The 15,409-nt window shown below is 36.4% G+C and overlaps 1 protein-coding gene across 1 annotated transcript in view; it reads left to right on the top strand.

The window, feature by feature from the left end:
• The window catches only part of Cntnap2 (contactin associated protein 2), a 2,256,901-nt gene that overhangs the window by 945,207 nt on the left and 1,296,285 nt on the right, over window positions 1–15,409 (top strand). Inside the window, exons 5-6 of the mRNA NM_001427648.1 lie at window positions 6,063–6,266; window positions 13,929–14,113. Coding sequence (NP_001414577.1) covers window positions 6,063–6,266; window positions 13,929–14,113 — 389 coding nt within the window. The remainder of the gene's footprint in view (window positions 1–6,062; window positions 6,267–13,928; window positions 14,114–15,409) is intronic.

Here is a 15,409-nt window from a genome sequence, read left to right on the forward strand (position 1 = left end):
ATATAGACCAAGTCTTTGTAAGATGTAACATAAATTGCTATTAATCTAATTTCCAGCAGGCATCTTATTACCATCTGAAACCTCCTGAACAGGCCTTATCTATCCATATTTCAATCAGCATTAGTGTCTTCTGAATGCCTACTAACCTCATTCACTAACTCCTGCTCTCAGCATTCTTTGCTGTCTCTATCTGGCATTTCTAAATTTTTCAAATTCATCTTACCACCCAGTTTCAAAGTCCTAAGATCTGTAAAATCAGATTTAGTTGGAACAATGGCACTTGTTTCCCTGATACTAATTTACTGTGTTTGTTAATTTTTAATTACTATGATTGTAAAACCTGATAGAAGTACAAAATATTAATTTTGTTTCATACCATCAGAGATTTTAGGACATCATGACAAGGGAGTCATACTAAGGAGGTTGGTTCATAGCAAGGAGAATGTGGGGTTGTGGCTGTTTATATTAAAGCTAACCCTGAAATAGAAAACCAATTGGAGCTGAGATACAAGCCATCAAAATTCTAGCCTACTTGATCTACCAAACTAGCTAGTATAGAATGTTATAGAATGTACTAAAAATGATGAGGAAGAAGAGGAAATCAGGACAGAAAAACAAAATAAAACTAAACTAAACTAAATTAGACTGTTATGGACTAGTAAGGGTACTAGGAAGAGATTGGAAAGCTGAGAAGTACCTTGCATAGGTAGGCTAATAAGATATCCAATGCATATCATATGCAGGCATATACATGTTCCAATGTAGCAATAGAATTTAATAGTCTACATGATTACCTGTATATTGATAAATATATTGTAATTAATAAATTGTATGAAATATTCAATAACAACTCTTCTGACATTGTTGCTCCTTTATGATGTGGTAGAATATACTTATTGAGAAAGGGAAACTGTACAGACTCAAGTTCTAGTTTTCATGACAGCTGCTTAGGGCTCTATTTTATTATATCTCACCCTCCAAATTCTAGATCTAGGTCAGATTGATAGGATTTTTGAAATAATCCACTTCATCTATTTAGGCTTAAACCATATCTACACTGAAATAAAGCACGGTTCCTTGAAAAATGTAATTAGATCCAAGCATATCCAAGCAGCAAGAGATAACGTTCATCTGAGCTATGTCTACTCTAGTGCCCGGTCACATAAATTCCTGATCGTGGTCATGATCCTAAAAAATAGGAAATTTCAGCCAGAAATTTTAGCCAGAAATTTTATGATGTTTAGGACATATATAATTGTTGTAGCTATATGCCAAAGAAGGAGAAGGTGATTTTAGGAATGTCATCCAATTCGGTGCCTAAATTTTAAGTTAAACTTAACAAAGATCATTACGATACCAGCTTGTTAAAATGCAAGTGACAGCGTGCAAGCCATTCAACAAATGCTTTTGAACTTTGGCTAGCATTAACTTTTGTAACCCACAATCTATTAGAGGACAAGTAAGAAAAAGCTGATCCCTGAGGCTTGCGAGATGCCATCTTGGCGTCAGGTTTAGTGAGAGATTTCGTCTCAAGGCAATGAGGCTGGGAGTGAAGAGCAAAGCATCCAGTGTGTTCCTGTGACTTTTGCATGCACAGAGGCACACACATCTACACACACATGTGCACATATACCATGCACAAACACACACACATGCGCGCGCACACAGACACACAAAGTACAATCACTTTTTCACCTACACATACACAAGGAATAAATCTGACAGAGCAATAAGTTAAAATCTTTTTCGTATTATTTCATGAAGTATATCAACATTTATTAATACTAACTCCTGACATTAAAAAAATGTGAGGATGCACATTCATGTAAAAGTTGAAATTCTAGTCAAATTTCATTTTGTCATTTTAAACTTTAGTTTAGAAATGTAATTCAAGCTCTTAAAATAATTTGGTATATATTTATTATAAATTTTGATGATTATATATAATGTTTCACACACAAATACTGTTATATGTAAATATTATAAACAGTATATAATGTATATATAATATATGATATTATATATTCTGTAATAAATGAGACAACCTATGTTATCCTATACTCATATTCAGGTTGAAAACATAAACTATGCTCATGTATGTATTTGGAATTTATATGTAATGTGTATATTATGCCATACTTCAGATTAAATAGATGAATTGCTTGGTAGATAAATGTATAAAATCTAACATATAAACAAACTATCGATCATTAACAATATCTGATCTCTCTTGGCCAGAACTTCTAATATATATATATATATATATATATATATATATATATATGTGTGTGTGTGTGTGTGTGTGTGTGTGTGTGTGTGTGTGTGTGTGTAACAATATACATGTTTTGATAGAAATATATGGAAAGTATTTAGATAATGCCCAAATACTCATGTAATTAAAAACTCCAGAAAAGTCTTACACAAACTCAGAGAGTATAAAATCAGCAGCTCAACTAACAAAACAACGACAGCCTCATTGCACGCAGATTTGATGAGTTGGGCACACTCCCAGCTCCCTGAGTTATTGTTAGAAGCAAAATTGTGGAAACACTGTGATTTGGCATTCACTTTTGAATAGTCATTACTGTTGTTCGAATGGCTTAAACAGTTCAACCACACATATTTAATCACTGCAGAGAAATCTTAATTTTAGGGAGTGATAAGTAATCAGAATCACAGAAAAAAAGTAGCTTGTCCTAAAATAAGCACAACATATTATTAGACGTCAAGTGAAATTTTAATGTGTTTTTCATAGGAAAGAGAACTAATCTGTGGAGGATGTTATTTACATTATTATAAAATATTCCAGACTCTTTTAAAGGAGTATGATAGGTGTTTAAGTATAAATTATATTACACAGATCATTTCAGGGAGTCTAATAATTTCCAGACTACCTTTCTACTAGCAAACACAAGAGAATGTGTGGATATTTCGAAAGAATTTAAGCTATTCATAGAGAAACAGATTTGACTTTGTAATGGAAGTCTGGCTTATAGGTCATTTTATCAGTTTCAGCCCACCAGTAAGGATTTACCATGAGCAAAATGAGTCTGGGCAACCTGAAATAACCTTCTTCATGATTTTTATCAACACTATAGGATTGACTAGAAGCAATAAACCACGCCCATTCTCTCTGTCACAGTGCCCCATTGTGCTAAGTGTTAGGCAGGAAAGCATCCACATTTGCACAAATCACTATTCTGTTCCAGTCCCTGCATGGAGAATTCTATTTATATGAACATATAAAAGCAGAGATTTCTGGCCTCTATCTAGGCTGAAGGGACATTTGCTTCCTGAGATCTGAATGAGAGGCATTATAAGTCACAATTAATATATATAGAAGGCATATAAAACAACGATGGCTCTATTATTCAATTGTCACTGATAGGAAGCTGGTGGCAAAATTGCTCTCCAGCGATCATAACTAACTTCCTCCTCCTGGTTTTCATTTATCCACCTTTCAAGACAAAAAGAAATTTCTACCAACTGTAGATTTTAAATTCAACCTAAGATCTGAAAATCGTGTCCTGTTTTTTTCACCTTTATCCTTCATTGTGGATGATGAAGATATTACCACTGGAATTCAGCTATGACAGGATACATGATTAAGCTCTAGTCTAATTGGCTTTGCAGTGTGAGCAGAAGCCAGGACTTAATGATTGTTTCCCCCAGCCTCTGAATTAAAATAAACCCCTGTGATTCACAGTCACTGAGAACAGGAGTCTGATGATTATGAAAGCCTTTTTATGGGCAACAGCGCTGATTATAGGAAAGCTGAAAGTACAAGATTAACTTTGGCTCCTGGAACTTTCAACTAATTAACATGCCTTTAAGAATTTATTTGCATGTGATATGAATGTGTTTAGGTGCTCTGATGTATGTGTATGTGTATGTTTGTGCCTGTAAAGGTCAGAAGCTGAAGTCATGTATCTTTCTAAGCCACTTTCTTCCTTATGTTTTTGAGAGAGGGTGTCACTGAGCCTGGAGTTTCCAGGCTCACCAGCTTTGGGGTCTCTTCTATCTTCCCCACCCTTTGCTGAAATCATGAGCTCACCTTATCACAGCTGACTTTTTATGTGCTTGCATAGAAAGCACTTTACCTGCTGAGACATCTCTTTAGCCCCTTTCTGAACTTTTAAAAGCATAACATTGTTCAAACTCTGATTAAAAGGCAGAGATTTGAGATTGTCACCTTGGTATTTCTAAAGAAATTGAAAGCTATTGATGGATTTATGGAAAACAGACCTTTAAGCCTTAAGTAATGTTGCAATCGGTTGCTGCAGTTCACTTTGTAGAGAACAAATGCTTGGCCTAACAGGTGGTACACAAAGCGGGCCGGGTGTCTAGGGTATCCCTCACCTCTTCTTCCCCTACATTGGAAATGTGGTGGGATGGCTCACTCCATTCACCAGGCAAACAAAACTGCTCCCTCTGGTGCTGGAACTAAGTACATGCCAGAAAACCAGAGTAGAAAGTGAGAAAACATTTCTCCAATGAGCTTTCAACTCCCTGTTATTTTCCCCCGCTATTTTCCTGTGGGAGGAGTTTAGGAAGAACTCTCACAGCACAAAGACTGGCTTTGTACAGAACTATGATTTTCAGGTACTAGAACAATCCAGCTTGGCTAAATTTTCTGTAACTTCAAAATTAAGATAACAGACATGGGATTTTGAAAATATCACTGCAATACATATCTAAAAATAGCAACACTCCTGTGACCTAAAGAAAAATTTGATTTACATTTTAATAACTCTCATTAGAACCATTCCATCACCTGGAAACCCATTGCCTGTGTAAGGCTATACAGTGCGCTCTCTCTCTCTCTCTCTCTCTCTCTCTCTCTCTCTCTGTCACTCGCTCTTGCTCCTCACTCTCGCTCTCTCTCCCTTATACTGCTGAACAAGTAGCTAAATGACTATGTAAATGAGTAGCAATGATGAGGTAAATAAAACACACAATCTGAACCATCACTTCTGAAAATTTTAATATGATTTTTTTACATTCAAATTCAAATTACTCAAGCCACAGTGACATCAGATATTTGTTTATCCAACTCAGAAATGGTAACAGAGGACATCTGGGGAAAGGTACCTAAAGTTCAATTAGTTACAAATCCCAAATCCATCAACAAATTTATTGAAAATGTAGAAGAATATGGATATTATGTAATATCAGTATACTATACATTTTTTCAAGTTTCTGTGTACTTATATGTAGAAGTGATGTAAAATTTAAATATATATATATATTGAATAGCAAGAAATTATCTTCCTTAAGGAGAAATATTAAATCTCACAATCTCTTAGAGCTACACATTTTTCAGAAAGATTGTAAGACATAGATGTGGGAGGATGACTACAAGGAAATACTGTCTCATGGACACAGCAAGGAAGATATTGACTCCTAGCAGTTGGAACACCGTAGCAAAACTTGTATAAGCCAGCCCAAATCCCAGCATAGAGTGGGAAGCTTGGCGAAAAAAGCCCATCCACACTGTGGAGCCATTGGCAGTCATTTGCTGCAGGGAAAAAAGAGACAGTTTTCTATAAGCATGTGGCCTCTGGTTGATTGACTGCACACCAGGGGCAGATGACATATCCAGGAATATTTAGGCAATACAAATTGGCCTTAAAAAATATAGAAAGACACAAAATTGAATGGGTAGGGAATGAGGATGGACCTGGAAAGAATCTGGAGATAAGGTGAACATTACCAAAAAAAATCATATGAAACTCTCTACGAATTAATTGTCTTTTACTCCTTTTCAATAAACTATGCATTTCAAAGTTGAAATTTCAATTATATTTATATTAAGTGAATTTGTATTAATATGGTAATCAAAGAAGAATTCTATGTTGATAGATATGATCATTCTTATCATTTATGTACTCTAGTACATCCACTTTGGGACACATGGTAAATTAAAAGAAAGTAAAAGCACTGGAATCTGTACTTTTCTGGAAAAGAGTCTTTCAACTCCCACTTTTCCAAGTAGGCATGAGTAGAAAGTGTTTGTCCACCTAAAGCAACCAGCCTAATACTGTGTTTCTCTCTCCTCTCAGGGGCTGACGTTATCAACTTTGATGGCCATGTGGTGTTACCATATCGATTCAGAAACAAGAAGATGAAAACACTCAAAGATGTTATTGCTTTGAAATTTAAGACCTCTGAGAGTGAAGGAGTACTTCTGCATGGTGAAGGACAGCAAGGAGATTACATTACTTTGGAACTGAAAAAGGCCAAGCTGGTCTTCAGTTTAAATCTAGGTTTGTTGCGATTCTCTATTATTCTTTTGTATCATTAAAACATTTATAAAGAAGGGTGGGAGAGATGGCTCATCAATTGACAGCATTGGATGCTCTTGCAGAGGACATAGGTTCAATTCTCAGTGCTACACAATAGCTTACAAGTGTCAACCTTGGAACTGGAGCTCCACGGGAACTACTGACTGTTTCTGACTTCATGACCACCAGGTAGAGTTACATACACACAGGCAAAGCATTCATACATACTAAATAAATAAATAAATAAATAAATAAATAAATAAATAAATAAATAAATTGAAAGCATTTTAAATGTTGCCTAACCCTTTAAAATGAGAATTCTATGAGAATTCATGTTATATTGCCAATTATTTTTTCCATCTCTGGTGGCAGATTATCTATTTGTATACCTATTTCTCTTAGTCACCTTTTTATCTCTGTGACAATATACCTGAAAAACTTCTTAACAGAGGGAAGCTGATATTGCTTCGTGTTGCACAATTCTCAATCTATAGTCACTGGACCATAGCTCTCGATTTGTGTTAAGGTAGGACACCATGCACAAAGGGCATGCCAACGCAAAGATTTTCATTGGGGCCACGAAATAGAGAGAAGAGAAGAGGATAGAAACAAGATGGACACTTCAGCAACCCATTTACTCTGACCTTTTTCTTTCAGCCAATATCTAATCCCTAGTGCCTGTTCCATCTCAATAGCACTAGCAAATCACTACCTCATCAGTGGGCTGACTGATCCATCTACGAAGTTGAAGCAATCATCTTTCAATCACTTTTCTAAACCTCACCAGCCTGGATCAAGGCTTTAACCTTGATCCTTTAGGGAAACACTTTATATGCATCCAATAACACTATCGATTCAATAAAACGTTTATTGAAATACTTGTACTATGTTCAATGTTATAGTAGACAGTACACTTAGGAGAACAGAAAGAAATGATCTCATTAGGTTTGAGGATTTCCTTATCTAATATCAATGGAGGAGAGACCCTTAGTCCTGTAGAGCCTAGATGCCCCAGCACAGGAGGATGCTTGAGGCAGGAATGGTTGGGTGGTTGGGTTGGAGAGCACCCTCTTAGAGGCAAAGGGGAAGAAGTGTAATGGGATTGGGGGTTGGGGAGGGGAGACTGGGAATGGGGACAACATTTGAAAAGTAAATAATTTAATAACCAATTTAAATAAAAGTTTATGAACTGCCCCAGTGAAATAAAATTATAACTTCAAGTATAAGTGTTAGGAAGACTAGTATAATAAGTAGGCATTATACTGAGCTCAGATTGAAATGCCACCTTAAGAAGCTATGGGGCCAACATCACAATGTATAATATATAACACAATTCCCAGGTTAAGATTTAAGCAATGAAAAAAAATAAGGCCATCAAAAGAGACATGACTGTATACAGAAAGACCATTTCAGACAAAGACCTCGCATGTCTATGAGCCAAAAGCCAAGTGTAGTGGATACATGCAGTGTTGCTGAAAAATGTCCTGCATGATAAGAATGAGGAGTTTGTTGATGCTCACTTCGTGTGTCCACTGAGATGCTCATAGACAGTGCTGCCTAGACCAGAATGAGAGTCCAACAAAACATGTTCATGGCTGTGGATGGTGATGATATCACTGAAAAATGTCAGGGGAGATAAAAAAAAGCATCTGAGAAATGATGTTAGTGGTAAAATTCAGCATGACCTGTGATGAACTGTGTATGAAGCAAGAAGTGACTAGAAACAAAGCATGATTCCTGAGATTTGTGCTTTGTCACTCAAGGAATAGTGTCATTTTCAGAAACAAAAGTAAAAAGAGGGCAGAAGTAACTGCAGGGATTTTCTACTGACAGACAGAACATTTGCTGATTATTACATCAACAAATGGTGTTTATATGGAGTATGAGTATGAGAATGCTGTATGAGTAGAGAGTAAACTGGGGGGTATTTGCTAAGCAGAAAGTGGAGAGCAGAGAAGTAAAGAGTATGTAGTTCCACAGAAGCCAAGGGAAGAGAAGTGATCAGTGCTACCTAACTCATCTAAGGTGTGAGCTGGCGCAGAGACAGACGGTTGAATACTAACTCTGCCAACATGGAGGTCCCTCTCACTCTCTCTGGAATTAATAGAATATGCTTTTTGACTTGTTTTATAAGTGAAGGAAGAATAAAAGATGTGGAAAAATACTTGAAGTGAACTAAACTACTAAACATCTGAGATGCATAAACGGCTGAAGAAAATGGGTACCACAATGAAACCAGAATTCCACACTGCACAAGACAATCACTAAAACACACTTTGAAATGCGTCACCAGAGAAAAGCACAAAATTAAAGTTTGAAACACTCATGAATGATCTTTTGACTTGAGCTTCTCTATCCTACATTACCTTGAGCCTCTGGGCATTCTTGAGGATGTCTTGAGTCCTGTGTGTTAACTTATTCGTCAAGGCCAGAAACAAAAAAATTAATTAGGGATTTTGTATGCAATAAGACACTGTCATAAAAATATACCTTTGACTATATAACATCCACATTCAAAAGACAAAATGATGAAAATAGGAAACACATACTTACACTAATGCTGTTTTTCACATTAAAATAAAGTGCACATGAAGCTGAGGGATATGTAAATGTTATATATGCAATTTGAATGTCATTCATGAATAACCAATCACACCATTCCATAACAGTTCCAAGCTGCCAAAAAAATGTATGAATTGGATGTAAAAGACAACACAGAATAGAAAAATTAAGCACTAAAGATACAAAACACTTTTACCACATCAGCTATATGAATAACAATAAAATGTAAGATAGAATCTTCTATAAAATTAGTGTGTCTATTCAAGATTTATGTATAAGTGACAAAGAAGATTTTTACTATTCTGCTAATAAAGATATTTAGGGTAAAATTATCTTATAACATAGCTTCAGACATTTGAAGTAGCTTACACATTTATTATTATTATCCTTTAATCTTTCCTCACAGTCTAGTCATTATCCCCCTCCCAGTCCACCCTCCAACAATTTCTCATCCCATTCCTCTCCACCCAGTCTCCAAGAGGATGTCCCCACTCCCATCCCCATCCTAACAGACCTCTCCACTCCCTAGGGCCTCAAGTCTTTCAAGTATTAAGTGCATCTTCTCTCACTGAGGCCACACCAGGCAGTCCTCTGTTGTACATCTGTCAGAGCCCTCATATCAGCTAGTATATGATGTCTGGTTAAGGACTCAGAGTCTGAGATACCTTGCGAGTCCAGGTTAGTTCAGGCTACTGATCTTCCTATGGAGCTGCCCTCCTCCTCAGCTTCTTCAAGCCTTTCCCTAATTCAACCACTAGGTACTCAGCTTCAGTCCATTGGTTGGGTTTAAATATCTGCCTCTGACACTTTCAGCTGTTTGTTTGGCCTCTCAGAAGGTAGTCATGCTAGGCTCCTGTCTGTAAGCACACCATAGCATCAGTAATTGCATCAGGCCTTGGAGCCTCCCCTTGAGCTGGACCCCAATTTGGGCCATTCACTGTACCTCCTTTCCCTCATTCTTTTCTCCAATTTTTTCCCTGCAGTAATTTTAGATAAGGACAATTCTGGTTCACAGTTTTTGACTGCAGAATGGCAACCTGAGCCATCCACTTGAAGCCCTGTCTTTCTACTAAAAGTCAACTCTACAAGTCCCTTCTCTCCACTGTAGGACATTTTATCTAAGGTCCCTCCTTTTGAGTCCTGAGGGTTTCTTACCTCCCAGATCTCAGATACATTCTAGAGGGTCCCCCAACCTCCTATCTCCTGAGGTTGCCTATTTCTATTCTTTCTGCTGGCCTTCAGGGCTACAGTACTGTTCCATCCCCCAATACCTGATCATGTTCACCTTTTCCTCTCCATGTTCCCTCTCCCACCCAGGTCCCTCCCTTCCTCTGCCCACAGTGATTGCTTTCTTCTCCCTCCCAAGTGCGACTGAAGCATCCTCACTTAGGCCCTTTGGTTTGTTAACCTTCTTGAGTTCTGCAAATTGTATCCTGTGTTTTTCTGGACATTTTTTGCCTAATTTCCACTTATCAGTGTGTGCATACCGTGTGTTTTTTGCAATTGGGTTACCTCACTCAGGATGATATCCTCTAGTTCCATCCACTTGCCTACAAAACTCATAATGTCCTCATTTTTAATAGCTGAGTAGTACTCCATTGTGTAAATGAACCACATTTTCTGTATCCATTCTTCCACTGAGGGACATTAGAGTTGTTTCTAGCTTTCACAAATAAGGCTGCTATGAACATAGTGGAACATGTGCTCCTGGGGCATGGTGGAACATCTTCTGAGTATATGCCCAAAAGTGGTATAGCTGAGTCTTCAGGTAGATTTATTTTCAATTTTCTGAGGAACCTCATGGTTGATTTGCAGATTGGTTGCACCAGTTTTCAATCCCACTAGCAATGGTGGAATATTCCTTTTCCTCCATATTCTTGCCAATATGTGCTGCCAACTGAGTTTTCGATCTTAACCATTCTGATTGGTGTAAGGTGGGAATCTCAGGGTAGTTTTTATTTGCATTTCCCTGACGACTAAGGGAAATGTAATGACTTTGAACATTTCTTTAAGTGCTTCTCGGTCCTTCAAGATTCTGCTGTTGTGAATTTTCTGTTTAGTTCTTTATTTTAATCATGCATCATTAAAAACTGAGAAATGTCTGAAAAAATATTTAAGTCCAAAGATATATTTTTCAATCTGAATTCATCTTCATAATTTGGGGGAAAACAATATTGATAGATATATTGGTTATATTGAAATGTATTTAATTATAGTCTTTTTAAAACACAGACATTTTTACGTATATACATGGTTTCCCTGCATTTTTATATGTGCAAGTTTTAATTCTATAAAGATATACTGTATGTCATTAAAAGAGATTTAGAGTATATAAAGTGTAACGTGCTATCATGACACTTTGACTTATGAGGAGCTGAGCATGGGCACCAGAAATACGCTGCATTGCCATATCTGTCTCTTGTTGCACAGAGAAACATAAATGGAAAATATTAGAGAACTGATCTAAGACATGGGGGGAGGGCTAGCACTTTTGTTAAAACAAACAAACAAAAAGTTTTGGGAAATATTTACTGTAGTCTGATATCGGGACACATTTGAAAAGCAAGTGACTTTGGTGCTGTGGTGAGTGGAGGCTGCCAGTGTACTCAGCTCCCTTTCAGGAAACTGATCAAAGTGGCAGTGAATGAGTTCTTACATCAGGAGAGATATCTGATCAAGATGACCATGAAGTGATCCTTCAGCACTGGAGAGAAGAAACATATGAGAAATGCATAAAATTCAGTGAAGAATGAATACCAAACCTTCAAATAAATCAATGTGAAGTAACTCCTTCAGCATTGATATAAAATTTGATAAAGCGTTCAGTAACACCAATGAAAAAGAAACTTTTCTCAATGCTGCAATTGGATGAAAATTTCCCTACCATCCTTGTGATGGCAGATGAACACAATGCATGTCTGTTTTATAATGTCTTAGAGTAGACGTTAAATAGGGCCTATGTGCTGGTGGTCAGAAACCATGAGATTACTATGTTAAAAGTCATAATAACAATTGTACATCTCAGGAAAACTGTTATTTTAAATCTCTTTATAAGCAGTTCTTAAGCTGTGAATCTAGACCCTATGGGGGGGGGTTAAAATGACCCTTTTATAAGGGGTTACCTAAGATGGTTGGAAAACACAAATATTTACATTACAATTCATAACAATAGGAAAATTACAGATATAAAGTAGCAACAAGATAATCTTACTGTTGGGCATCACCACAACATGCGGAACTCTATTAAATGGTAGCAGCATTAAGAAGGTTGAAAAATACTGCTCTGTGTAGTACTTCAACTCACTTATATCCATCCCTAGATGTTGGTCAAAAGCCTTAATAACTTTCTTATTGGAAATAATTGGGAGTACAGGAAGGTATGTGTTATTCAGAGTCAGGTGAGTGGTGATGTGATCTTGATTTTAGAGTGAACCGCAAATGGCGTGTTCTTTTATTCAGTGAATCGGCTGCATTGTAGCACAGTAAGAAGCAAATAGAATATTCAGATGCCTCAAGAATAACTATTTTATTAAAGGTTTCACAGTAAAAATATATACCTGAATATGTATACAGCACATATGCATATTTAAACAGTTGTATATGGAAAAACATCTGGATGAAAATAGATTAAATTATTTTTAGTGGAGGAAATAATTTGCATTTCATTTTACTTATTTATTCTCAATAATATTCTTTATCTGTAATCATGAACAGGCATTTGTTCTGAGACTCAGGGGAGGGCATGAGCTATATATAGTACAGGACCCTGTAGAATGGAATATGCAAACCTTGTGTCTAAAAATCATATTTTTAAATTTTATTTCTTAAATTTAGCTTGCATGAATACATGGAGAGTAACATATGCAGATCACAGTGTGTTTACGGGTGGAGGTCAGAGGACAGCCTGCAGGAGTCTAATCTTTTGTATTACATGGGTTCTGGGAATCCAACTAAATATGTCAGCAGGACAGCAAATATCCACTGGGCTGTATTTCCAACCCAAGATATTTTTTTCAGAGCTGTTTTCACTTTACTTTTCTCTACTAAAACATGTAGACAAATTTTGAAAATCAACTGTGGTTTATAGAGATGTGGCATTGCCTTTTGGAACACAGCACTTACTCTAAGATCTCAATAAACGAGTTCATTAACATTTCACTGAAAAGTAGTTCACTTCCCAAGTTTTATTGGTGGACTGGGATTTATGACAACATTATAAATATATCTACTCAAATACCTACTGCCACTCTTTAGTGCCATCCGTCATTAGCAGGTGACTGCCCTGCTATTTAGACTCTTTGTGTATGCATTTCAAGCAATAAAACGCAGGACAGTCTTCTACTTAGAGTTTTTCCACTTTGATTTCTTCTTTTGTATTTCTGTTCTCTCACAATAGAGATGAGCACATTCATGCATGTGTACACACATACAGGTACACATACATTCTTACACACAGAAACATACATGTGATTATACAAACACATGCACACATGGAAACACACACATAACCATGCATTCATGCTTGCATATACGTACTTGGAATTTACATGCATACATATACTTACACCTACAGACACACACATTAATTCCACGGACATGTGCACATGAAAACACACCTATAATCATACATACATGGCTACACATACACACACACACAAACATACATATACATGTGAATTCATATACATGCATGCAAACATACACATACACACACACACACACACACACACACACAAACACACACTTCATTATCACCCAGACACTTTTGACTTCATCACAGTGCATGAGGAAACGAGAATTATTTTCCACATGTCAACATCCAGGTTCAGAGCACTGACTATTTTGTCCCCATTTGAACATCAAACTAATGGTGCATTATCAGATCTCAGGCTCTCAGGCACCTGAACCCATGTGACAACGACCTGATAGTTCTCCAACTGACCAAAACTTAAAAGAATTTACAACACTGTCCAAAAAAGTCTTCACTTTTACATTCACTTCACATCACAGGGGAAAGTCTGCACCCATACACAGTGGGCTATATAGTCAACATTTTATTTCTGTTTTGTTCCCACTACTCAGGAAGCAACCAGCTTGGGCCCATCTATGGCCACACATCTGTGACATCTGGGAGCCTGCTGGATGATCACCACTGGCACTCTGTACTCATTGAGCGCCAGGGACGCAGCATTAACCTGACCCTGGACAGGAGCATGCAGCATTTCCGCACCAATGGAGAGTTTGACTACCTGGACTTGGACTATGAGGTACATATTTAGGAAGGATTGTAATGGAGGACAGAATTCATACTCTGCTATTGCTTTACTGTTGATTACATAACTGTTCACGCCCCTTTTCCTTCCTTCTTTATAGAAAGGAACTATCATTAAATCTAATTCATTTAACAAATTTTATATGTAATTATAGTAGATATTATATGTACATCTTTAATTGTTATTCTTTTCCTTTTATTGAAAATGACTTTTTTTTCTCACACAATATATCTTGATTATGGTTTCCTCATCTTCTCCTCTTTCCAGTTTCTCTCCAAATCCTTCCCCCACCTTCTCCTTTTCATTAGAAAACAAACAGTCTTCTAAGGAGTAATAATCAAATAAAACAAAGCAAAGACTAACATTAAAATATGACAAAACAAACAGGAGTAAAGGAGCCAAAAAAGGGGCTAGAAACAAATAAAGATGGAGAGATGCACAAATTAGCACAGAAAACTGAAACTCATTATATATGCAACAAAGAACCTGTAGAGTGAAAAAAGAGAGAAATACATTTATAAACAAATAGAACAAATCAAAATGTAAAATGTGGAAGATATTCCTGACATGATATTATGAGAAAAGGAGCCTCAAAAGATACTGTTTAGTTAATTTTAAGTTTGACATCAACTGCTGGGAATGTAGTGTACCCTTAAAGGTGTGTGTGTGTGTGTGTGTGTGTGTGTGTGTGTGTGTGTATTACTCATATCATATATATTTTTTCTTAAAATAACAGGGATCACCTAGGAGCTTAATATATACATAAATATGTACATAAGTATATATGTTATCATTTTATACCATTCAAGTTGATGTATTAGGTTCTATATAAATTATCAGAGTACTTCAAGATAGTCCATCATATCTGTTAATAGTATATTGGGGTAAAGCCTTTGTGGTGTTATGTATAATTGGTGTAAAAAGAGCTACATATTCAGAACAGCATCCAAGAAAAATAAAAGGCAAAATCTCTTACTCAGCTCAAGGCTCCAAACTTTCTTACTTCGTGAAATTAGTAAATCTATAATAATCTTCCAAAATATTCCAAAGCTAGTTTCTTGAATCACTGAAAATTTATGTCCTAAAACTTTGGTAGCTATTTTAAAGTAAAAATAAACTTCCCTTTTATTAAATACTGGTGTGGTAATGAACAAAATTAGAGTACTCTTTCAGATTTGGGATCTTATTTGATACTGCCATTTTTTCTAGTCAATTGTTGTATTGTATATTTTGCTTCCAATCAACACAACAGAAAGTCATGATTCTGAGCAGGGCAAGACCTAATATTGC

The sequence above is a fragment of the Rattus norvegicus genome, chromosome 4, assembly GCF_036323735.1.
Source record: "Rattus norvegicus strain BN/NHsdMcwi chromosome 4, GRCr8, whole genome shotgun sequence".
NCBI classification, from domain to species: domain Eukaryota; kingdom Metazoa; phylum Chordata; class Mammalia; order Rodentia; family Muridae; genus Rattus; species Rattus norvegicus.